Genomic DNA, 26,022 nt, shown 5'->3' on the forward strand with positions numbered 1-26,022 from the left:
TGCCTCCAGAAGTTGTGAAAGCTCCAACACTGGAAGTTTTGAAGAAGATGTTGGATAACCATTTGTCTGAAGTGGTGTAGGGTTTCCTGCCTAAGCAGGGGGTTGGACTAGAAGACCTCCAAGGTCCCTTCCAACTCTGTTATTCTAATTCTAAACCTGATCTAAAATGTTTCAACAGTCCAAGAGCTGATGCTCTCCAGGCAGTATACAATAAAACAAATTAGAAAATACTACCTGAGTTTTTTAAAAAAAAAAACAGGTAAGAGACTCAAATAGAATACAAAATGAAGTGTCAAGTGTCTACGGAGATTCTCAATCATCCAGGTCATGGTTGTCCCAAAGGTGGTTTTCCAAAAGGCAAGTGGACTTTCTTGGGTTTTTCCTTGAAAATGTTTCACTTCTCACCCAAGAAGCTCACTGTTCTGACCTAGGCTTCCTGAGTCATTAAAACACATGAGTAGTCCCCAAACCCTCTTTTACTGCAACAGCGGTGAATTACGTTCATTCACAGCTGAGTCCCAATTAGTTACAAAAAGTCCTTCGGGAGAAATTCTTTGGGATAATCACCAACCTTTATCTCCCTTGACACACTGCCAAAGACCTACTTGGCAAAGCCACACAGAGTTCAGAATCAAACAGAGATGCCAATTAGGAACAGAATTAACAACATTGCTTTCCTGCATAGGGCCCACATGCCTTTGTTCCTTTTTAAAGCCTTATGGGAGGGGTCAATCATCTCCAGGCCTTACTCCCGAGTTGTCCCTGTTGTTTTAGCTGCTTGTGCCTTCTGGCAGCTCTGCACATGCGCACACTAGGAACAGGCTCCTCCTGTTCCTCTGCCTCTCTGCTGTCTGACTCTGGAGGCTCTGGAGTCCACACATCACTCCCAGATGGCCCTGGCCTCATCTTTGCCTCCGATGCAGAGCCCTCGTCCGGGCCTTCCCCAGACTCCAGGACTGGTCCATGTTCCACCCCAACCTCCTCACTGTCTGACTCTGCTGCCAACTCCGCAGGCTGCTGGTGGACCACAACAGTCATCCAGCAGAGATTATACTACCTGAGACTTCTCAGGAAACAACAACTGAATGAAAAACTGCTGGTGACCTTCTACTGCTGCACCATAGAGAGTATTGTAACTTACTGCACCTGTGTATGGTTTGCCAATTGCACAGTGGCAGATAGGACAGTGCTCCAGAGGGTCAATGTCACTGCCCAGAGGATCATGGGTTGCCCTCCCCCCTCTTTGGAAGAGCTTTATAGCCCCCCTGCCTTAAGAAAGTTCAAAATGTTCTTAAAGATCCATCTCATCCTGGGTACCCATTTTTTTTGAACTATTACCATCTGGCAGACGGTACAGGACAATAAACAAGGACAAATAGGCTGAAAAACAGCTACTACCCCAAAGCAGTAACGATATTGAATTCTACTGTATAGTGCAATATTAATGCAATATCAGGGGTTTTCAACTCAATTGTATAGAATGTGAAGGAGTTGTGTTTTTGTTTTATGTATAATGTACACTGAAGATGGCATTTAATTTCATTGTACGTGGTGCAATGACAATAAAGTAAACTAAACTAACTAAGCTTCTTCAATTCTGCATTACCATGTGAAGTATTCAAAAGCAAGGAGCCAAGTATTAGGAGCCAAGTACAAACTGGGACATGTTACAACCCCAAACATCCTGATGTTTAATTGTTTGCTTTGTCTCTTGCTCAGCTGTCTGGGTATTTATCCACTCACACGTCATGAGACCCGAGGATGCCTTTCCCCTTCTTTTAAACTCCAGATTGGCACAATGTTTGCAAGCGAGCAGTTAAATGAGGAGACCCAAACTCATCGGTAGCCTCACACTGCAATGAACAAGGACATGCATTCAATTTTACAGCTACTGCAATTGTTGGCTGAGCAGGGACAAAAATAGCCAGAGAAATGATTGAAGGAAACGGGGCCTCTTATCAGTCAACAGGAGTGCTGATTTCTCACCAGTTTATCAGGTACTTAGGAGCTGAGGGTGCAGCAGCACAAGAAAACAACGATCAATGACTTAACAACCAGCCATCAACACCCTAATTAACAACTAAAAGCTACACCCAACCAGGCACCATATAACTACAATGTGTAAAGCAACCAAGTACATGTATTCTGGAGAGACAGACGTTCCCTAATGATGGGCTCCAGCACAAGCCCAAAAACTTTTAATAATAAACTTTTGTTCCATCTCCATCTCCGATTAGATTTGTGCAACAATATTTGCACCTCGTTGCAATCCTGGAGGTGGCCTGGCAATTCTTTGGACCTCCTGCTGCATAATTTAGTCAAAAGCAAATAGCAATAGCGGCAGGAAGAGGAACTGTAATTGTTATGACATATTCCCCACAACTTCTGCATCAGGAGGAAAAAAAGGAATTGGGGATCTGTCAAAGGCGAGAGCTTTTATGTCACATAAATTACCCTCCGCTGCTTCAGAATGACATCGTCTTGTCAGACTGATGGCTTGCTGCCGTCAGTGTCACTGATGTGTCCCCAGGGAGCGCTTCCACCAGCGGTATCACCCCAAAGCAGGTGTCGTAAATTAAGTCCCAAACACTTTTGCTCGAGCAAAATCGAGGAGAATCTGATTAGAGCTCCCGTATGCGGAGCGGAGGGAATCTCACGGTTGATTGCAGCTCCTTGGAAGAGCAGATCAAATAACTCCAGCTGCAACTTCTGGCAAGAGATTAGGGTAATATTTGGAGGGCTGGGTCAAGTGAGGAAATACAATGGGCTTAAGTGGCAGGAGTGAAGGGTTGGAAGTTTGGGGACCATAATTAGGGCAGAGTTATGATTTGGCCATTGGAGGGTTCTCAAAAGAGTTACTAGAAAATTCTTCCTTCCTTCCTTCCTTCCTTCCTTCCTTCCTTCCTTCCTTCCTTCCCCTCCTTTCCTTCCTTCCTTCCTTCCCCTCCTTTCCTTCCTTGCTTGCTAACCTTCCTTCCTTCCCTTCCTTCCCTTCCTTCCCTTCCTTCCCTTCCTTCCCTTCCTTCCTTTCCTTTCTTTCCTTTCCTCCTTTTCTTTCCTTTTCCTTCCTTCCTTACCCTTCCTTCCTTCCTTTCTTCTTTCCTTCCTTACCCTTCCTTCCTTCCTTGCTTGCTAACCTTCCTTCCTTCACTTCTCTTCCTTTCTTCCTTCCTATCCTTCCTTTCCTTTCCTTCCTTCCTTTCCTCCTTTCCTTTCCTTTTCCTTCCTTCCTTCTTTCCATCCTTACCCTTCCTTCCTTGCTTGCTTTCCTACCTTCCTTTCCTTCCTTCTTTCCTTTCCTTTCCTTCCTTCCTTTCTCTTTCCTTCCTTCTTTCCTTCCTTCCTTCCTTACCCTTCCTTCCTTGCTTGCTTTCCTACCTTCCTTTCCTTCCCTTCCTTCCCTTCCTTCCTTTCCTTTCTTTCCTTTCCTCCTTTCCTTTCCTTTTCCTTCCTTCCTTACCCTTCCTTCCTTGCTTGCTTTTCTACCTTCCTTTCCTTCCTTCCTTCCTTCCCTTCCTTTCTTCCCTTCCTTCCTTTCTCTCCTTTCTTCCCTTCCTTCCTTTCTCTCCTTTCTTCCTTTCCTTTCCCTTCTTTCCTTTCCCTTTCCTTTCCTTCCTTTCCTCCCTTCCTTTTCCTTCCTTCCTTCCTTCCTTCCTTCCTTCCTTCCTTCCTTTTCCTTTCCCTTTTCTTTCTTTCTCCCTTCCCTTTCCTCCCCCTCCTCCTCCCCATACCATAGAAGCCAACATATGCTTGCAAGGATTCCAATAGTTAATCAAGAAGAGCATTTGAATCTCGGTCCACTGAGGTGGACAGAAGGCCAGCCAATAGAGGGACTGTTCTCTTCTGAGACGTCAAGGAGGGCTGGCGTCAGGATTTCCAGGCAGAGAGACAAATCCATTCATTCCCTTTCCCGGAAAGGGGCAGGTTTGAAGGACCACCTCTTGGCTCGTCCCCGGAGCATTGTCTTCCAATCTACTTCATCAAGATCAACTAAGCAGGCATCAGAGGTGAAGAGTGCCATGCCATTCGTCATGGGCGAGAGGACATGGCACATTTCAGCAATTAGAAAAAGGACAACCAGAGACGAAATTAATGGGATAAAGATGCACGAAATTAGGCAATTATAGGCAACTTCCCTGATGGGGCTTATTACCACAACTTCCTTGGCAAGGGGTTGGGCAAGGAAAAGACCAAACACTCCAGAAGTAAAACGAGTGCCAGGATTCAAATGATGGTCGATAAAAACTGGGTCCTGGATTTTCAAATTCCCAGATCATTTCTTTCTTTCCCAGCTACCTTTCCTATGTTTTATCAATTGGATTTTTCTACTAAGGATCTCGCTAAAAAATGCTTTTAAAGGTTTTTTTTAAAAAGCCTCTGATGATCGCACGGCTCAGCAGGGCATTGAGGGGGGGGCGGGAGGCAGGGATTTTTGCTACCGGTTCTCTGAACCACCTGCCACCATCACTACCGGATCGGGTGATTCAGTCTGAACCGGGAGCATTTCACCCCTGGACTGAAGTGTCACCAATATGCTGATGATACTCAGGTGTATGTCTCGGCCCGTGGTGAGTTAAGCGATGCCGTCTCCTCCCTCTCGCAGTGCCTGGAAGCTGTTAGGGGTTGGATGGGGAAAACAGGTTGAAACTAAACCCTGGCAAGACCGACTGGCTCTGGGTTTAGGGTTCGTTGGCTCAGGGAGAATTGCCACCTTTGGTCTTGGATGGGGTGGCACTACCCCGAACAAACCCTGTGCGTAATCTGGGGGTTCTCCTGGACTCATGACTCCTGCTTGAAGAGCAGGTGGCGGTCGTGGCCAGGCTGTGCGTCAGTTACGCCCTTTCCTGGACCAACAATCCCTACTCACAGCCACTCATGCCCGAGTCACTTCCCATCTTGACTATTGCAACGCACTCTACATGGGGCTGCCCTTGAAGAGCATCCAGAAGTTCCAATTGGTGCAAAATGCAGCGCCGCCCCCCCCCCCCCCCGTGGTTTTGTGCAGATCCCAGTGTGCACATGTATCACCTCTCCTGCGGGAGCTGCATTGGTTGCTGATTTGCTTCAGGTTCCAATTCAAGGTGCTAGTTGTCACCTTTAAAGCTCTTCATGGCTTGGGACCAGATTATCTGAGGGACTGTCTCTTGCCAGTCACATCTACACGACCCACCAGATCAGGAAGGCAGGGAATGTTGCGGGTCCCATCCTCTAGGGAGATACACATGAAGGGCCTTCTCCGTGGTGGCTCCATCTCTCTGGAACAGCATCCCCCCTCCCCCCGAGATTAGAACGGCTCCCACTCTAATTCTCTTCCGGAAGGCACTGAAGACCTGGTTCTGCCAGCAGGCCTGGGGAACCCGGAGCAGGATGGAGCCCATTAAATGAGTCATGTGATGAATGAATGAATGAAGAAAGAAAGAAAGAAAGAAAGAAAGAAAGAAAGAAAGAAAGAAAGAAAGAAAGAAAGAAAGAAAGAAAAGTCACTTAATGACTCTTTGAAGATATGATGAACATCCCCCCCCCAAAAGGTACTTACGAACTAAATTCAAAGTTCCAATGACTGCCCCCCCCCAAACTCACGTTATTACATTTTGGGTGCTCGGCGATCAGCCCACATTTATGGGCAATTTGTGGTGTTATTTCAGTGCAAATTTATGACGTTTTTGGTAAAAACTGATGTTTACTTTCTGTTGATGGCAAAAAAAAAAAAAAGACACCCCCAATCATTGCAGACAATGGGTTTGCTTAACGACTGCAGTGTTTCACTGAACGACCACTACATTTGCTTAACAATGACTGCGAAAAAAAGAGAAAAAAAGTCATATAGACAGGTCCAGTGGTGGGTTTCAAATTTTTTTACTACCGGTTCTGTGGGTGTGGCTTTGTGGGCATGGTGTGGCTTGGTGGGCATGGCTTGATGGGCGTGGCAGGAGAAGGTTACTGCAAAATCCCCATTTCCTCCGGATGAGCTGGGACTTAAGAGGCAGAGAATAGATGGGGGCAGGGCAAGTCAGAATTTTTACTACCGGTTCTCCGAACTACTCAAAATTTCCACTACCGGTTCTCCAGAACTGGTCAGAACCTGCTGAGACCCACCTCTGGTCAGGTCACATGGGTGCCTCGATTTATGGCCATCGTGACACACGATGGAAAGTCCGGACTCCATTGCAATTGTTAAGTCAAGGACCACCTGTGTATGTTTGATATGCAAGTTTCCAATGTCCACAAAACATGTCTGTATTATTCAAAAACCCTACATGCATGCAAACCAAAAAAAGTCTAGAAATGCAGCCATTCCCTCCTTCTGCAAAGATAGTAATATGATCAGGCACCTAATTCTTTTTTTAATAACATTTCCTGAGATGTTTAAACTCAGTGTTCAATCGCACCTGAATACGCCAGGTTAAAAAAATATGTAAGAAACTCAATTAACACCACGAAAGGTCCACAGAACGTATCTCCAACACATCCTTCGTTGCCGTAATGATGTGATGAGAGGAAGGGGAGGGGAAATACGGCAACAAATCAAGGGAAAGATATAGAACTTGGGAGTATGAAAGAAAGCATTTTTGGAAGAAACAAAAACCGGCAGCTGAATCGCGGAGCAATGGAAGACGTTGGAATGACCCCTCCTTCTGAATTCAAGACCTCTTCATTCACTACGTCAATTTGAATCAGATAATCATATAATTAATTGATCGGTTCCCCCGTGGTGACAGATATCTACTCCGGAGAGAAAGTCTGGATAAAAATAATGAGTTTTATCACCGTACCAATGTCAATGCATGCACTTCTCTATGTCAATGAAAAGAGCCATTAGTTACTGTTATCATCTTACCTCGTGAAGAAATGAGAACTTGGTATGTTTGCACACTATATTTAGACCTGGCTGGGATTAACAATGGAATTAGGTTTGTTAGCTGATGTGATTTAGATGTTGGGAGGGAGAGGGGGAATGGATGACTCTTATAATACCAAGACATCCTTGGCTTCAAGAAATGCACGTTGGTTTCTGTAAGAATGGGAGGAGACGAAGCAAAAAACATAGTGCCTGTAGAAAGAGGGTGGAAAAGATGGATGGATGGATGGATGGACAGATGGATGGACGGATATATACATACATGCACTCATTAATACAGATATACCTACATAATGCATACAGTGGTACCTTGGTACTCAACTGCTTTGAATCTCATTGAATTTATTACTCAATACATTTTGAAGTGAGAATTTTGCCCCGATACTCATCATTTGTTTGATACTCAACACACAAGCTAGAACTTGTCATTGTTGACTGTCGTGTGACTCACTATATTATTCCTTGTGGGAAAAATTTGTTTGGTACTCATCATTTTTGGTACTCATCATGCCTCCTGGAACCAATTAATGTTGAGTGCAGAGGTACCACTGTGGGTGGGTGGATGGATGGATAGATGGATGGATAGATGGATGGATTCCCTGCCTGTGAGGTGCTCTCTGAACTTGATTATTTTCTTGCAGACATTTCATTACCCAACTAGGGAACATCATCAATGGTAATGTTGCTAATGTTAATGATGATGATAGCACTCCCTGCTAATTATATTTAAAAGCAGGAGAGAAGGCGTGTTCTCCATTAAGGTTCCAGAGACAGTGGCCTACATCATCCAGTGGTTGGTGAAGTAAGCTGTTGATTTGTAAGACTGTTTCAACCCTTGATAACCATCAGACTCAACCATTCCTGGGATGTTCCCAGTTTCAAGAAGCAGCCTTACCTTGAGGACATCTTCATCAGCTGATTTGCATTCAATGGAGCTGGAGATGTCTCTGATGGACCCATCTTCTTCAACAGCAACCACTTTCACAGGGATGGACACTGGCTTGCCTGTCAGAATGGCCGTGTTGAGGACCTCTGTATCCTATTCACGAAAACAACAACAAAGAAGGAAACAAAGATCCATAAAGAAGGCGCCATCAGAAGGGTAAGATGAAGCAGGGACATAGTTAAGGCCCCTCTTTCCAATCTTCATCCTTACAATAATCTTGTAGAACACCGAATGTTCATAATGAAGGTGAGATTCAGCCTCAGTATCTTCTGATAGAAATCATAAAGACCTGGAGAAGATTCCAGCAAGATCTTTACTAAATCCAGCAGGGCCCTCAACAAACTGGGATTCTCAACCCCACCAAAAAGTTGTCTATCACAAAAGAAGTGTTGGGATGTTTTTTTAAAAAAAACTGTTGTGCCACCCTCAATATGTTGTCCCAGAAACAGGATCTAGGCCATGACGGCGAACCCATGACACGCGTACCAGAGGTGGCACACAGAGCCCTTTCTGTGGACATGTGCACCATCACCAGAGGCTCTTCTGGGTTCAGTCATGTGCAGGTGTGGCGGCCATCTGATCCGGCACACATGCGCACTGATCAGCTGCACTCTTCCGGGTTCTGGCACATGCATTCATGCTGGCCAGCTGGTCTTTGTGCGAAGACCAGCTGGCCAGCATGCATGCACATGCTGGAATGTAGAAGAGAGCAGCTGGCCAGTGCGCATATGTGACAGACCAGCTGTCAGGCATGCATGCATGCGCTAGAACCCATAAGAGAGCAGCTGGCCGGTGCACATGCAGGATGGACCAGCTGTCTGGTACGCATGCGCACAACAGAACCTGGAAGAGCAGCTGGCTGCTGCATGCATGTGCACTGACCAGCTGCTCTCTTCCGGGTTACGGCACTCCAGTGCATGTGCGTGCACTCCAGTTTCAGCACACGGTGCCAAAAAGGTTAACCATCACTGAACTAGGTGTTCAAAGTAACTTCCCCCAACTTTGCATTCTTCCACTGAGCTGGACTATAATCCTTTTAAATCCCATCTCATGTAGAAATGGTCTTTCCCCGTCATATTTCCACCACTCTGTCAAGCCTGAAGCTGACCTGGCTGTGGGCGGTCCCTTTTCATGGGGGCTTTTATTTCTGTTGGGGTTTATTCTCACATGGCTTCAGGTTGACACAGTTTGGAGTTGAAGGGGGAGAGTAGAGATAGGTGGAGTTTTGCAGCCAAAACAACGTAGCTCTCTTATGAGTCAGAGACATTCCGACAGCTGGCTGGCCAGAGGAGGAGGAGAGAAGTCACCAAGCAACCAGCCAGTATCCTGATTGGACAATGTGATTTATTGTTTTGAGAAAAACAAGAAACTTTTACTTTTAATGTGGTGGAAAGTGCGTGAACCTTCAGTACTGGCTTTCCACCAGTTTCTGCCAAGATTGATGTATCTGAATAAACCTGTTCTTTGAGGAACCAGATTGCCTCGGAGTTCTGCTTGTGATGGGTACATTAATTGGAACCTGGCACACCATCCATGGACAATAATGCCAGTTTAGCTCCCACCTCAGTAGGATTCAGGATTACATAGGGCAGTTTCTACAGGTTGCCTATCAACCTAATCCTTGTGGTTTCAATGGGACCAGATTATCCTTCAGCTTCAGATTGCTGAAATGACCAATTGATCACTTGCTTCCTGTCTCTCTTGTTCTTCTAAATTCTCCATGGCAGAAGTTTACTGTCAAACCCTTCCCTTCTCTGCAGAAACAGCAACTCCAGCGATCGAATCCCTCATTCTCTTTGTCCAATCATTGTGGTACCAACAATAACACCAATTGCTAATTTAAAAATACATATATATTTCTGCTTCATCGACAAATGCTACTTGGAGATGTTCTCAGGGCCAGGAAGTCATAGATATATCTTTGCCTCTGCACGTTCTGAGGAAGCCATCTATTCTTTTTCCTCGACACATTCTCAGATGCAGCCCACTAATGAGTCCATTAATGGGGAATTCATTGACACATCACCATGGATGCCATTTGATTAATTACGCCGGCTCCCCGCTCTCACCAGGACGTAGGCAGAGGAAGAGAGAGGTGTAAAACGAAGGACAAGAATCCTCGAGAAAAACCTGAATTAAGGCATTTGATCCGGGAAAGCAAATATTTGCAATTAAGACATGGGATCTGGATCTCGCTAATGATTCTTTTGCAACTCGCTACAGCCATATCAGTGGCTGCAAAAAAAAAAAAAAGGAGACACACTCTATTTCAAGTGCCATCTGCCACTGGAATGGTGGAATCGACCCATCCAGGCTATTAAAGTTGGAAAAGAAACAGCCCGGTTTATAAGAGCACATCAACACGCGTGCCAAGCCGGGCTCCGTTGCGGCATGTGTTGCAGACTCAATAAACAAGGTCCTTGACATGCATCGCTCCTCAGAATAAAATAAAAGTCTGGACAAAACATTTGCAAGACATGCATCCAGAAAGAGGCCGACATGTTGAGGAGGAGGCCCGCAAATAAAGACAACTTGCCAAAAAAAACCTTGGCAATCTTTCTGCATATGAGCGTATATGTCAAGGTTCTGACTAATGAGCCAAGCAAATCAGAACTCCAAGGCTGGAATCTTCCTTAAAGAACTTCTTTATTGGGTACATTGTATCGGCACACTTAAATGCAAAACCAACTCTAAATATTCCCTGGGATTCGGTATAATTAAAATAGTAAATGATCCCCTCCTCAAGTGTCACTGGTCACATTGTCCAATTCAATTAATTGGCGGGCTCCTTAGGCACTCCCCTCCTCCTTCATCCGACACCTGCGGAGATGACCTTGGTTCTCACGAAATAGATCGGTGTTGTGTCTGGCAATGCATTCCAACCTCCTCCCCGCCTCCCCATACAGTGTGGCAACTGAGAGACAGAAAAAATAGCCTAATTTGGTTCTAAGTTGACAGTATAACTATCAGGGTAATGATTTAACAGCTGAGCAACTGCTACAATGATGTAATGCTAGGAATGAGTCAGCAAGGTTTTTGGGCTGATATCACTTTAAGAGCCTGTAATAAGAAGAGGCCTTGTTGGGGCGTTTCTCTCTTTCTCTCTCTCTCTCTCTGTGTGCGTGCGTGTGTGTGCTTCCATGCTGTAATTACTGATTGCTGTTTGTTTGAGGTCTGACTAAAGTACGTGAACATATATATCCTTTGTGGATAAAACCATTATTTAAATACATACCTCTGTTTACTGTATTTGCTCCTGGGTTGTCTCACATAGTCGCACTGTGCACATTCTGACAATAGCTATATGTGGATGCCTGTGTGTATATCAGTGTAATGGGTATAGATATGTGGATCTATGTGTGCGAGTGTGCATATGTATAAGCGTACGTATGTGGACATTACTGCACTGGTGTACACGCATAGACACAGAGTACATATACAAGATATGGCTGTGAGAGTTGGACCATAAGGAAGGCTGAGCACCGAGGACTCTTGGAAGACCCTTGGACTGCAAGGAGATCCAATCAGATCCAATAAGGACAGATACTGAGGCTCAAATACTTCGGCCACCAAACGAGAAGAGAGGACTCCTCGGAGAAGACCTTGAGGTTGAGAAAAATGGAAGACCAAAGGAGAAGGGGACAGCAGAGAATGAAAGGGTTAGATACAATGGTGGGTTACCCCCAGTTCAGATCGGTTCGCAAGAACCGGTAGTAAAACCAGTGGGAGGCTCCGTCCACCGACCCCAATGTCATCAGGAAACTACTGCACATGCGCAGAAGTGCGCGCATGTGAGCAAAGCAAGCACACGCGCATGACCAGATTGCAAACCGGTAGTAAAGGTAAGTAGAACCCACCCCTGGTTAGATAGTATCAACAACACAATGAACATGGATTTGGGCAGACTCCGGGAAACAATGGAGCATAGGAGGTCCTGGCATGCTATGCAGTGGTGGTATTCAGCTGGTTCGGATCGGTTCACTTGAACCGGTAGCCTGGACATAATGTTGTCCTATTTAGCGACGTTTTCAAGGCTGGGCGCATGTGTGAAAAAAAGCACATGCACAGAATGCCGGGCGCACACGCGGAAGGCACATGCAGCGAGTGTGAGGAAGGCCGGGCACATGCGCGGAAGGCGAACCGGTGGCAACAATATGTGAAACCTACCCCTGGTGCTAGGGACCTCTGGGCTAGGGACCACTACCAGGCCGTAGCCTACTTAGAATTGGGCCATGTGAATGTCTGGCTGGAGTATGTGCGCATGCGTGCAGCTCAACTTGCATCAGGGCCAGGCTGGCAGGCAGTCGTGGTTTGTGTGCTGGCCCACCATTTATACAAATTTGAGCTGCGGTGCATGCATGCCGGGCCGCCACTTGTGCAAGGGCTGCGTGTGTGCATGCGCACCGGCCCAGTTCCCCTCTCCCCCATCCCCCAGCCAAGTCACTGAGCCGCAAAGTTTGGGGACTGCTGGTCTATGGGTTCGTGAGAGTCGGATGTGACTTAGTGACTGAACAACGACAACATATACCAGATGTAGGTTTGTTTTTAAGAAAACCTGATCCAGGAAATGTATATTAAAAATGATTGGGGAAAAGCAGAAATGGACGGAGTGAAAAATGTCCTGGAAGGGAAAAAAACTTCCATTTTCTCAGGGAAAAGAGCAAGTAACTAAAAAGTAAAGCAGCTGCTTCATTTATTATAGATGATATTATAGATGATACTGCATCCAGTTTTGGACACCACACTATAAAAAAAGACGTTGAGACTCTAGAAAGAGTGCAGAGATGAGCAACCAAGATGATGAGGGGACTGGAGACTAAAACATATGAAGAACGGTTACATGAACTGGGCATGGCTAGTCTAGTGAAGAGAAGGACCAGGGGAGACATGATAGCAGTCTTCCAATATTTGAGGGGCTGCCCCAGAGAGGAGGAAGGGGGTCAAGCTATTCTCCAAAGCACCTGAAGGCCAAACAAGGAATAATGGATGGAAACTGACCAAGGAGAGATTCAACCTGGAAATAAGGAGGAACTTTCTGACAGTGAGAACAATCAACCGATGGAACAGAAGTTGCCTTCGGAAGTTGTGGGAGCTTCATCCCTGGAAGCTTTCAAGAAGAGACTGGACTGCCATCTGTCAGGAATGGTGTAGGATCTCCTGCTTGGGCAGGGGGTTGGACTAGATGACCTACAAAGTCCCTTCCAACTCTGTTCATCTCTGTTAATATGTATTTAATTGATATTCTAGAGCAGGGTTTTTTTTTTTAAAAAAAAAAGTTGACCACTTTAAAATGTGTGGACTTGAAGTCCCAGAATTGCCCAACCAGCAAGGACGGACTTCCAGGATCCCTCAGTCACTATGCCTTGTTTTGTTGGGCCGCTCTGGGAACATCTCTGTAGAAGACATTCTTCTGCTCCCTACAAAGTCGAAATCTCTGTAGCTCCAACGCTGTCTGGTTTAGGATGTTCCCCCATGACAGGTTAAGCTAAATTAAGTTAAGTTAAGCTAAGCTAAGCTAAAATAAAATAAAATAAAATAATAAAATAAAATAAAATAAAATAAAATAAAATAAAATAAAATAAAATAAAATAAAATAAAATAAAATAAAATAAAATAAAATAATAAAATAAAATAAAATAAAATAAAATAAAATAAAATAATAATAAAATAAAATAAAATAAAATAATAAAATAATAAAATAATAAAATAAAATAAAATAAAATAAAATAAAATAAAATAAAATAAAATAAAATAAATAACGCTCCCATAGAGAGGGGCTCCTCCGGGTGCCGTCGGCCAAACAATGTTGACTGGCGGCCCCTAGGGGGAGAGCCTTCTCTGTGGGGGCACCTACGATCTGGAATGAGCTCCCCCCCGGAGATACGGAGGATCCCGGATCTGCGCATCTACCGTCGCACTCTCAAGACTTTTTTATTCCATCAAGCCGGCCTGACCTAAATCTTTCCCCTTTAAAATGTAAATTTTAATTTGTTTTTAAAATTATTGGGTGTTTTTAATTTGTCTCAGCCAAATTGTTTAATTCGGTTTTATTCTGTTTTTAAATTTTGTATTTATGCGTTTTATTCTGTGGCTGTTCACCGCCCTGAGTCCTTCGGGAGTAGGGCGGTATACAAATCCAATAAATGAAATAAATGAAATTAAATAATAAATAAAGCTTAAACCTCCTGTTGACCCAGCTAAAGCCCATCATCCGAACACAGAGGCTACACAATAGCTTTACATCTTAGCTAGCACAAAATGTCCACTTGAATCTATTGGTTCCTCCACTTTGAAGGATTAGGGAAGAGTTGACAAGATGCTGGGCATATGAGTAGCTTCATCTCTGTTGATCCTATCCCGGGTCCTGCTACTCTGATCAACGGGAGTGCCTTAACTTCACCAGCGCCGAAATCTACATTTTTGAGTTCTTTTCACACAGACTCCCTGCAATCTACACATCATTCCCCCCCCCTTTATGCAGAAATATGTGGTTTTGCGTTTGATTTCCAAAGGGTTTAAACATCTGGCTCCAGGCTGCGGGATAAATAGGGATGAGCTTTGAAAAGAAGAAGGGTACAAGAAAGGAATACTCGGGGATCTTCCCTCAGCCTCTCGTAGGATACGGACCAGATGTTTTGAGCCTCTTTCGCTCTCCTCCGCCCCCTTCCACCCCACCCCTCCCTTAAATGCATTATGTTCATCAGGATTTAGGGAGTTTATCCCTTCCCAGCTGACATCTGGTGCCGAGAGGACAGGGTTTTTTTCTTTAAAAAGAAGATGAAGAATGCAAAAGAGGAAATGCATCGCCATCAGCGGGATTGTTTTTTGCCCGTTTTTAATAGTAGTGGCAGCACAATAAAGAAGTTAGATCTGCATTTCTGTAAAATATTAATCTGGTTCATTATCCAGGCAGTCAGAAAGCACTATGTTTACTCTCCAAGCAGGTTAGCCTCCCTTCCTTCCTTCCTTCCCTCCCTCCCTCCCATTCATCTATCTATCTATCTTTCTTTCTTTCTTTCTTTTTCCTTCCTTCCTTCCTTCCTCTTCCTTCCTTTCTCTCTCAATCCTGCCATCCTCCCTCCCTCTGTTCCTTTCTTCCTTCCTTCCTTCCCTCCCTCCCTCCCATTCATCTATCTTTCTTTCTTTTTCTTTCTTTCTTTCTTTCCTTCCTTCCTTCCTCCCTCCCTCCCCCTTCCTTCCTCTCTCTAAATCCCGCCATCCTCCCTCCCTCTGTTCATTCCTTCCTTCCCTCCTTCCCTTCCATTCATCTTTCTCTCTCTCTCCTTCCTTCCTCCCTCCTTCCCCCACACTCCCTCCCTCGCTCCCTTCTCCTTTTTTCCTTTCTCTCTCAATCCCGCCATCCTCCTTCCCTCCGTTCCTTTCTTTCTTCCTCCCTCCCTCCCTCCCTCCCTCCCTCCCTTCCTTCCTTTGTTCCTTTGTTTCCCTCCCTCTCCCTCTCCCTCTCCCTCTCTCTCTCTCTCTCTCTCTCTCTCTCTCATACACACACACGCACACACATGGCACAGGGCGATAAATAGTAAAAATTGAAAGATTATGTAGTTCTGCATTTGGCTCCACATGAAAATGGAAAAAGATTGAGTGTGACTCATCCTCTCTTTTAAATGAAGTTCACAGAAGAAGTTCTACCTCATGTTACAAGACTCTCTCCAGACAGCCTATCTTCCCCCTGGGAACAATAAGCTTTCATGGATCTGGAGGCTTATGCCTCTTGAGGCTGCTCGGGGACTCCAGGCTACGTCCCCGCTTGACTCCTTCTTCCAGCCTGGCTGGCAATTTCCCAACAGGATTCAGCAAAGGCAAGGAAAGGGAGTCGCGTGTGAGAACACTTTCTTGAAATGCAGAGGTTTCTCTAAAGCTTTCAGGGTTAGGATGGGGGAGCACCCGGAAAGGAGGATGTCATTGAACAGAGACAAGCTTGGCGAGGATTCAAACCAGTTAGGAAGACGGATAATCTGAACAGCAGAGCTCTGAACAGCATGCAAGTCAGGCTTTGAGATGCTGGAATCAAGTATCATGTCATCTCAGTAGGCTGACAGATTGTTTTTACAAACAAACATACACAGCCTTGATCTGCAAATCTAGGAGAGAGGAAGAAAGAGAGGGAGGGAGGGAGAAGAGAGAAAGCGGGTGGGGGAAAAACCTGTGTTGGAATTAGAAATGAATGCAAAGACTTTACAAAATAATCAGGTCAAAATACTCTTTTTTGGTGTCTTGATCTGGGCAAGATTCAGGTGGACATTTCAGAGGCCTGGGATGGATCCATCTGTCCCCAGATGAAATTTAATTCAAAGCATTGAGAGACCTGCAAGGCAAGTAGTCCTCAATTTACAACGTATCGTTGAACCCATAATCCTTGCTTGTTCTTTGTTCTGTCTATCCCGGCCTATCTCCTAACCCAGTTACCACCAGCTGTAAGACTCCTAAGCAGAGGTGGGTTTCAGCAGGTTCTGACCAGTTCTGGAGAACTGGTAGCGGAAATTTTGAGTAATTCGGAGAACCGGTAGTAAAAATTCTGACTGGCCCCGCCCCCATCTATTCTCTGCCTCCCGAGTCCCAGCTGATCGAGAGGAAATGAGGATTTTGCAGTAGCCTTCCCCTGGATTGGGGAGGGAATGGAGATTTTACAGTGTCCTTCCCCTGCCACGCCCACCAAGCCACACCCACCAAGCCACACCCAAAGAACCGGAGGTAAAAAATTTACTATCCTAAGGATCATTTTCCACCCACATAATGGATAATGTTGCAAACCAAAATGCAGATATCATGGAAAGATCAAAGTTCAGGAAGTGGCACGTAAGAACATCCATGCTCTTTGAAAATGATAGATTGGAGGGGAAAAAATTAAAAATTGAAAACAAACAGAAGGAATCTCCCAAAGGTGTTTTTTTCAAGAGGCAACTGGACTTTCTGATTTTTCTTTGAAGACGTTTCGCTTCTTCACCCAAGAAGCTTCTTCAGCTCTGACTGGATGGTGGAGGAATAGAAGGATTTATACTTAGAAGCTTCTTAGAAATTTCCTGACAGTTAGAACAATGAATCAGTGGAACAATCTGCCTCCAGAAGTTGTGAATGCTGCAACACTGGAAGTTTTTAAGAAGATGTTGGATAACCATTTCTCTGAAGTGGCGTAGGGTTTCCTGCCTAAGCAGGGGGTTGGATTAGAAGACCTCCAAGGTCCCTTCCAACTCTGTTATTCTATTCTATTCAATGTTATATTTCTCCATTAAAAAAAAGCGCACTTTGAACATGAATTTTTCCTCCGGTCAGAAGCTCTGTCCTGCCACAGTAATGACCTCTCCTGCTTATTCCTCATTCTTCCTCCGAATGGATCTGGATTAGTGCTTTGGCGGCCTCTTCTTAATTACAACTGTAACCTGCTAATGATATTGTTTTGTTGTCTGAAGGCACCTACTTCGGAATTCAGCCTTGGCTCCATTAAAATTTAATACAACAGCAGGTCACAACAGAACTAGGAAGCCAATGACAGATGCTTAATTAAAACCTAAAGCTGATTAGACCACCGAGAAGAAAACTCTAGAGGAAGAATTGGAAACTAGAGGGAGCCACAGCAGGGAATAATGGCTTTATTTAAGCCTTTATGGGCACCTGGAGATGAACTGACTGTCAGGTGGCTGCTGGGGTCAATTGGGGCCAGGAGGTCCCCCCTAAAAGCTTTGCTCAAAATCCAATCCAAATGTTGATTGCTTCTCTTCTTCTCCATTAACACAATGGACGGGATCAGCCAAGAGTCAGGATTATCCACAGTATCTAAACAGGACATTAATGAAGCTACTCTATTAAATCAGCAAGTGTGGCACCAGGCCCAGGTAATTAGGGTTTATCGAGTGCTACTGAGCAAGGGGGAATTCTGCAGGAACCGTACCGACAACAGGTGGAGACGAGTGGCTTTGCATAAAGTTGGCCAGATGGACTACAACGCAACTCACAGCAACCAGGGTTAACCTTTGGATCTATAACTGAGCAGTAAATCAAATGTCGTACATGCAGAAGGACTAAGGGTCAAGTCTTGATCCCCCTCCCCCCCAAAAAAACACTAAGAAGAAAATACTTTATCTAATAAGATTAGATTAGATTAACAGAGTTGGAAGGGACCTTGTAGGTCATCTAGTCCAACCCCCTGCCCAAGCAGGAGACCTTACACCATTTTTGACAGATGGCAGTCCAGTCTCTTCTTGAAAGCCTCCAGTGATGAAGCTCCCACAACTTCTAAAGGCAACTTCTGTTCCATTGGTTGATTGTTCTCACTGTCAGAAAATTCCTCCTTATTTCTAGGTTGAATCTCTCCTTGTTCAGTTTCCATCCGTTGTTCCTTATCTGTCCTTCAGGTGCTTTGGAAAATAGCTTGACCCCCCTTCCTCCTCTCTGTGGCAGCCCCTCAGATATTAGAAGACTGCTATCCTGTCTCCCCTGGTCCTTCTCTTCACTAGACTTAGCCATGCCCAGTTCCTGCAACCGTTCATCATATGTTTTAATCTCCAGGCCTTCGATCATCTTAGATAGATTCAGATTAACAGAGTTGGAAGGGACCTTGTAGGTCATCTAGTCCAACCCCCCGCCCAAGCAGGAGACCCTATACCATTTTTGACAGATGGCAGCCCAGTCTCTCCTTGAAAGCCTCCAGGGATGAAGCTCCCACAACTTCTGAAGGCAACTTCTATTCTACTGATTGACTGTTCTTACTGTCAGAAAATTTCTCCTTATTTCCAGGTTGAATCTCTTCTTGATTAGTTTCCATCCATTGTTTCTTGTCTTGCCTTCTGGTGCTTTGGAAAATAAGTCGACCCCCTCTTCTTTGTGGCAGCCCCTCAAATATTGGAAGGCTGCTATCCTGTCTCCCCTGGTCCTTCTCTTCACTAGACTAGCCATGCCCAGTTCCTGCAACAGTTCATTGTATATTTTAGCCTCCAGTTCCCTCATCATCCTGGTTGCTCTTCTCTGCACTCTTTCTAGAGTCTCAACATCTCTTTTATAGTGTGGTGACCAAAACTGGATACAGTATTCTAGGTGTGGTCTTACTAAGGCTTTATAGAGTGGTATTAGTACCTCCGTTGATCTTGATTGTATTCCTCTGAAATAGTATCTGAAATACTAGGAAGTCTCTGCCACTTAGTGGTTGGGTTTGACCCACGAGCTAAGCTAAACATCTTGTGATTCGGGTTGATGAGCAACCTTAAAAACAACCAAATTAATTCCATATTCTATTGTTCAAATTACTGAAGGTTAGAGAGATGCTGTGAGAACACGGATATCACAATTGAAGCCAAGAAACTGGGATCGTGGTTTGACTTGGTATTAGGCAGTTTTGGAGGTATGTCTAGTTTTGGCACACAAAAATCTCTCGTCTAAGAACAGCAGAAAAATGAAAAATTCAGGTAGGAGAAAGACACCATGAGATACAAAGAGGAAGATGTCCATATAGACTTGATGCAGTTCTAATTTTTACAAACCTAGACATTTTCATTTAACCCATTTTCACTTCTTTAAAAGACCATTTCCAGGGAAATCACAGGCCCCAACTATGAAAACCTATTTGTCAACAACCGTGAATTTTCCCCATCAATTGACACACTACTTCGGAGGGTGACTTTTCCTACTCCAGGAGAGGCCTTCGAAGCAGAGATGGAAAAACTAGTTGCCTTCCAGGTGTTCTGAAGCTATAAATCTATCATCCTGTAGTGCAACCTGAGGCCAGTTAGAGTCAGCAACATCTGGTGAGTCACAGGTATCCTTATGTTTTTTATAGCATTAAGAAGCTGGAGTCAGTAAAGAAAACCCAGAAGGCCTTAGAAGCAGAACTGTACCAATAGAAGAGAATATTTGTAGCTTGAAGTTGAACCATGGCATTCTTGGTGACCTCTGAGCTTGGTTGTTTGCTTGCAGATGTTTCATGACCCAACTAGGGAACCATCATCAGTGGTTAGAACATCTGCAAGAAGACAATCAAGCTCAGAGAGCACCAAGGACCTCACAAGCAGATCTGTATTTATGGGCAATCCCTACTCTTGATCAAGATTGTGAGTCTGGATATTCCACCACCAATCCTTCTTGAATCTTCGAAGCTCTGAAATTTGCTACCGGTTTGCTGTGTTACCGGTTTGCTTTGTGCACGCATGCACGGTGCACGCCAAATGCACACTTTGCGTGCATGCACACCACAGGCACTACTGCACAGCCCTGAAAAAGGAGGATTAAGAAGCCTTTTCTGAGTCTTCAAAGGTAAGTAGAACAGCGAGGGGGGGAAACAGCTGTGCCGCATGATTTAGATTTGCTAGAAAGCAGGATTTCCTGTTTTCTAGTGAATATAAATTGTGCGACACAGCTGATCGTCGGAAATACCAATTCGCCTGAACCGGTAGCATTTTTTTTTACTACCGGTTTGGTGAACCGGTCCAAACCGGTAGCATTTCACCCCTGGATAAAAACCGGATAAAACTATTACCCATCAAGAAAGTGTTGTGACCCAGGCCCACGTAGTTAATATTAAATGCAAAACAGTTCCCAAAAAACAAACAGATTTTATTAAAACAGCTGAGAATTAACTCGTTCTCAGCATATTCCAAATGAAATGAAAGCAAAGTCCTCAAAACACCATTCTTCAGTTTATCTCTGACCTTGGGATAATTAGGCAAACTGCCAAAGGCTTTTCTTGGCAACAGTTCAGAAGCAGAAGACGCCCACAAGAAATGAATACAGTGAAACAAGAAGCAATTTTCTCAACTTTGTTTTCTGGCAAAGAGGCCAAGAGCCGTTGCTGGTCTTTTAAGCCTTATGGGAGAGGCCAATCATCTCTTGGCCTTACTCCTGAGTTGTCCTCTCTGCTTTAGCTGCTCCTGCCTTCTGGCAGCTCTTCTCATGTGTGCACTAAGAACAGGCTCCTCCTATTCCTCTGCCTCTCTGCTGCCAGCCTCTGGAGGCTCCGAAGTCCGCACATCACTCCCCAATGGCCCTGGCCCCATCTCTGCCTCCGACGCAGAGCCCTCATCCGGGCCTTCCCCAGCCTCCAGGACTGGCCCATGTTCTTCCTCAGTCTCATCGCTGTCCGACTCCGCTGCCAGCTCCGCAGGCTGATGGCGGACCACAACAGAAAGAGGGCAGGAGACCTCCCCCTAATTCAGCTGGCAAATTCTACCACAACATAAAATGGGTTTGTTTTGTTTTTTTACTTGAAATAGCTGGTGAAGAAGGGACATAATTGATCTGGAGTATTTGTGTCTTACTCCTTGGAGAAAAATAGAATTCTTTCTCGACTGTGACATTGGCCTATTTCTGTTATGACGGGCCTTTCTTCTGTAAGGTGTGTGTCTAACAAAATGTAAATATGCTGTTTTGTCAAGTCGCCGCTCACACTTTCAAGAGAATACTTCTCAGAATGCAAATGATAGAGGAAGATACCCATGTGCTTGTGTAGGGAGTGTGTATGTGTGCTCAACTCTCTTCTTTTACTCAATTATTCCCTGCCCTGTGGTCCCCACTCCTGCACCCCACACATTCAAAGAGCCAAGCAACGTACATCTGTAAAGCAAGTTTAATATCTAAATTAGATGCTTTGCTAAAATGATTATAAGCCACCGTAATTTCTCTTTAGCGAACTTTCTCCTCTGGGCTTGAATGGCGTTTTCGGGATTCAAATACATATTAATGAACGGCAATTTTGAGCAAAAACTAAAAAAAAAAAACTATGTTTATTTTTCTGCCACTCTGGCCCATTGTGAGTCGGACGTGGTGTGTGTACACATTTTAAACTTGCTGCTTTGGCCTCTGCGTTTAAACAATTTGCTCTCGCATGCTGCCAAGATGCAGTTTAAAGGTGGCCACGTTTTATTGCCAATAATTGGGGAATTTATAAATGAGATGATGCATTCATGAAATGAAAAGAAACTTCCCCCCCCCAGTCAATGGTACGAAAGGGGAGGGGGAGATATGTGGTTTAATTGCAAGGCATTAACTCTGGATGCAGCCTACAGAGGCAACGAAAGAGCCAACACTGAGTACTCACCAACAAGCTTGGCAGATTAGCCACGTGGGCAGCATCTATCTGACTTCCACCAATGTTAGAAAACTCAGCAAACTCAGAATTGGTTAGTACTTGAATGGAAAATCACTTAAAAATCCTAGGCATGTGTTGTGACCCAGGCCCAAGTAAGTAGTAGGAAAATCAGTCAGTGAAAAAACAAACAAACTTTATTCGAACAGCTGAGAATGATTTCATTCCCAGCGTCGTTCAATTAAATTAAAGCAAATTCCCCCAACACAAATTCCTCAGTCCTATCGCAAACCTTGGTCCAATTAAGCAAACTGCCAAAGGCCTTTCTTGGCAAATGTTCAGAAGTCACAGATACAAAAAATAAATACAAGACGAAGACTAAGAAGAAGACGAAGCTACCAACGTTGTTTTCCGGCAAAGCCCAAATGCCATTGCTGGTCTGTTTTAAGCCTTATGGGAGGGGCCAATCATCTCTTGGCCCTACTCCTGTGTTGTCCTCTTTGCTTGAGCTGCTCTTGCCTTCTGGCAGCTCTTCTCATGCGTGCATTAGGAACAGGCTCCTCCTGTTCCTCTCCCTCTCTGCTGTCAGCCTCTGGAGGCTCTGGAGGCCGCACCTCACTCCCCGATGGCCCTCCCCAACATCAGTGTTGGTGGGAGTTGATTGATTAGGCTCAGAGAGCACCAAGGACTCCCCCCAAGTTCAAATCCAGTTGATCTTGTATTGGCCCTTAGAAGCGGTTATTTTTTGAGGATTAAAAACATCTTTCCAGAGCTATTTTACTCTACCTCCTCTTTAAGTGTTACTTCAGCCCATTTGGCATGTGCCAATTTCCCAATTCAATACCTGCCTTTTTAGTTGTGTTCTACACTGCAAAATTCCAAAAGGTGCTGATTGGGAATGCGCAAAGCATCTTCCCCTTTTATAAAATGATAACGGCACAAACATTTGGAATAGTTTTATTCTCTGTCTGTCAATCAGAATAGAGCTGGAAGGGACTTCAGAGGTCTTCTAGTCCAACCCTCAAGCAGGAGGTCCTATACCATTTCAGACAAATGGTTGTTCCATTGATTAATTGTTCTCACTGTCACGAAATTTCTCCTTAATTCTAGATTGCTTCTCTCCTGGATTAGTTTCCACCCATTGCTTCTTGTCCTCCCTTCAGGTGCTTTGGAGAAGAGCTTGACTCCCTCTTCTTTGGGGCAGCCCCTGAGATATTGGAAGGCTGCTATCATGTCACCCCTGGTCCTTCTTTTCATCAGACTAGACATACCCAGTTCCTGCAACCGTTCTTCTATCATACTTTTTCTTACATCCGCCCTTCCATTTTGGGGTGACTCTGATTCTCTCATATTCTTTGCAAGTATCTCCTCTCCCGTCACCTTTATGGAGGAAGGTGGCCCAACTGTATTATCTCTTTGCAGGCTTTATTTGCAGCTTAGGTTAAATGTGAGTATTCTGCAGCTAAATCAATTCCATTAGCCAAACGGAGAGTTCCACTTGAAATAATGCTGAAATTCTGTCTTTCTTTTCTCTCTCTCCCTCCTCTCTCTTTTCTCTCTCCTCGCTCTCTCTTTTGTCTCTCTTCTGTCTCTTTTCCTCTTCTGCCTCTCTCCTCTCTCTTCTTTCCTCCCTCTCTCCTCTCCTCCCTCTCTCTTGTCTCTCTTCTGTCTCTTTTCCTCTTCTGTCTATCTCTCCTCTCTCTCTCTCCTTCCTCTCTCCTCTCTCTCTCTTCTGTCTCTCTTTCTCTCTTTTCCTCCCTACCTCTCTCTCTCCTCTCCTCCCTCTCTTCTGTCTCTTCTGTCTCTTTTCCTCTTGTCTCTTTCTCTCTCCTCTCTTCTGTCTCTCTCCTTCCTCTCTCCTCTCTCTTCTGTATCTCTTCTCTTTTCCTCTTCTGTCTCTCCTCTCTCTCTCCTCTCTTCTGTCTCTCTTCCTCCCTCCCTCCCTCTCCTCTCCTCCCTCTCTTCTGTCTTTTTTCCTCTCCTCTCTCTTCTGTCTCTCTCCTTCCTCTCTCCTCTCTTCTGTATCTCTTCCTCTCTCTTTTCCTCCCTCCCTCCCTCTCTCCTCTCTCTCTCTTCTGTCTCTCTTCTCTTTTCCTCTTGTCTCTCCTCTCTCTTCCTCCCTCCCTCTCCTCCCTCTCTTCTGTCTCTTCTCTTTTCCTCTTCTGTCTCCCCTCTCTTCCTCTTCCTCCCTCCCTCCCTCTCCTCTCCTCTCTCTCTCTTCTGTATCTCTTCCTCTCTCTTTTCCTCCCCCCCCCCTCAGAGTATGATTTAATATTAATCTTGCTCTTGCAAGAGAAATCCTCCCCACCTGTTATACCCCAGAAGGATCCCAATGGGAAGGCAAGCAGGGGGAACGTGACGCCGTGAAGAGCTGACCTTTCCATGGGAAATTGTCACCTGCAGTATTTTGACGGTCCAATCTGTTGAAATGGATCGCTCTCCGTAATGAGGCACCATTTGGACAAGCGAGTCAGCCAGGAAACCAGCAGGGAAGAAGATGCAGGAAGTTTGAGGTGGACCATCTGATCTCCTTTCAATTTGTCTTCTATTTCCCCCCCACCCCCCACCCCCCCACCCTTATAGAGAAAACTGTTCTTCTACTGAGTAAAAATAAAACAGGCAAATCTTTTGGTGGGCAGGTTCTGCTCTTACGCAGCTCCTTGAAATATAAGTTGCAAACACGTGGACTATTTCTTTATCTGGTCTATACGCCTCCTGACTCCCAGGGACTCTGAGCAGTTTTAAAATGTTCAGAAAAAAACAAGAAAACAACATAAAAAGAAAAAAAGAGCAAAGGAAAAGATAACGATCCTGAAGGATAAGAAAGGAGAAAAGAAGACTATAATCATGTTTGAGGGAGGCAGGGAGGGAGGAAGGAAAATTAGTGGAGGGAGGGAGGATGGATGGAAGGAAGGAAGGAAGGAGGGAGGGAGGGAGGAAGGAAGGAAGGAAGGAAGGAAGAAAAATTAGTGGAGGGAGGGAGGAAAGTAGTTAGAAGGAAGGGGAGAAAGAGAGAAGGAAAGAGGGAGAACAAAGGAAAGAAAGAGAGAGGGGGAGGGAAGGAAGGAAGGAAGGAAGGAAGGAAGGAAGGAAGGAAGGAAGGAAGGAAGGAAGGAAGAAAAATTAGTGGAGGGAGGGAGGAAAGTAGTTAGAAGGAAGGGGGAGAAAGAGAGAAGGAAAGAGGGAGAACAAAGGAAAGAAAGAGAGAGGGGGAGGGAAGGAAGGAAGGAAGAAAAATTAGTGGAGGGAGGGAGAAAAGTAATTAGAAGGAAGGGGGAGAAAGAGAGAAGGAAAGAGGGAGAACAAAGGAAAAAGGGAGGGAGGGAGGGAGGGAAGGAAGGAAGGATGGATTCCAGGGAAGGAAAGGAAAGAGGGAGGGAGGGAGGGAGGGAGGGAAGGAAGGAAGGACGGAAGGACGGAAGGAAGGAAGGAAGGAAGGAAGGAAGGAAGGAAGGAAGGAAGGAAGGAAGGATTGATTTCAGGGAAGGGAAGGGGAAAAGGGGAGGGAAGGAAATGGAGAAGGAAAGGAAAGGGAAGGGGAGCAAAGGAAAGGAAAGAGGGAGGGAGGGAGGGAAGGAAAGAACGAAAGAAGGAATCCAGCATAGAAATAGGCCTGAACAAGCAGGTGGAAGATTTGCAGTGAAAGTAAGTAAGAGAAAAGCAAAGCCAGGCTGTGAAAGGCGGAAGGAAAAGCCTGGCTGGGATTCAGAAGCGGGCGATGGTGTTTACACGTGTCCTTTCCGGGGGGGGGCTGGGTGGGGGGGGTGGATAATGCAATCCAAAGTCTGCCCTGGGAGAAAAGCCGCTCTCTTCTTGCAAAGTCAATTTGCACCGTCTGCGTTCTTTTGATTTCATTGGCACTTTTCCTCTGGACGTTGCCGGGGGGAACGGCGATTGCTTTGGAGACCTCCTAATCATGATTATTATTATATACATTTTTTAAGGATTCTCATAAACTGCCTCCGGAAATAGAAGGCTTGGGGGGGAAGGTAAAAAGATGCATTCAGCCAAGAAAGAAAGAAAAGGCGGCTGGGGCAGCAGCTTTTGTAGGTGTTGGAAGAAAATGTCCATCTGGGTTCCGTTCCAAGCGGGGAGAAAGACACGGGAAACATGGCGGCTCCTTGGAAAAATGGTTTTAATGGTGGACAGGACCACATGGGTTTGAAGTCCTGGGCAGCTGACCACATGGAG

General features: G+C 45.1%; 1 protein-coding gene across 2 annotated transcripts in view; it reads right to left on the reverse strand.

The window, feature by feature from the left end:
* Window positions 1–26,022, reverse strand: part of LOC117676073 (transmembrane protein 132B) — a 254,719-nt gene that overhangs the window by 23,188 nt on the left and 205,509 nt on the right. For both annotated transcript variants that reach the window (XM_087880054.1, XM_087880055.1), the window contains exon 5: window positions 7,755–7,898. In XM_087880054.1, the coding sequence (XP_087736180.1) occupies window positions 7,755–7,898 (144 nt within the window). The remainder of the gene's footprint in view (window positions 1–7,754; window positions 7,899–26,022) is intronic.

The sequence above is a fragment of the Pantherophis guttatus genome, chromosome 17 (assembly GCF_059756535.1).
Source record: "Pantherophis guttatus breed Tessera chromosome 17, ASM5975653v1, whole genome shotgun sequence".
NCBI lineage: Eukaryota > Metazoa > Chordata > Lepidosauria > Squamata > Colubridae > Pantherophis > Pantherophis guttatus.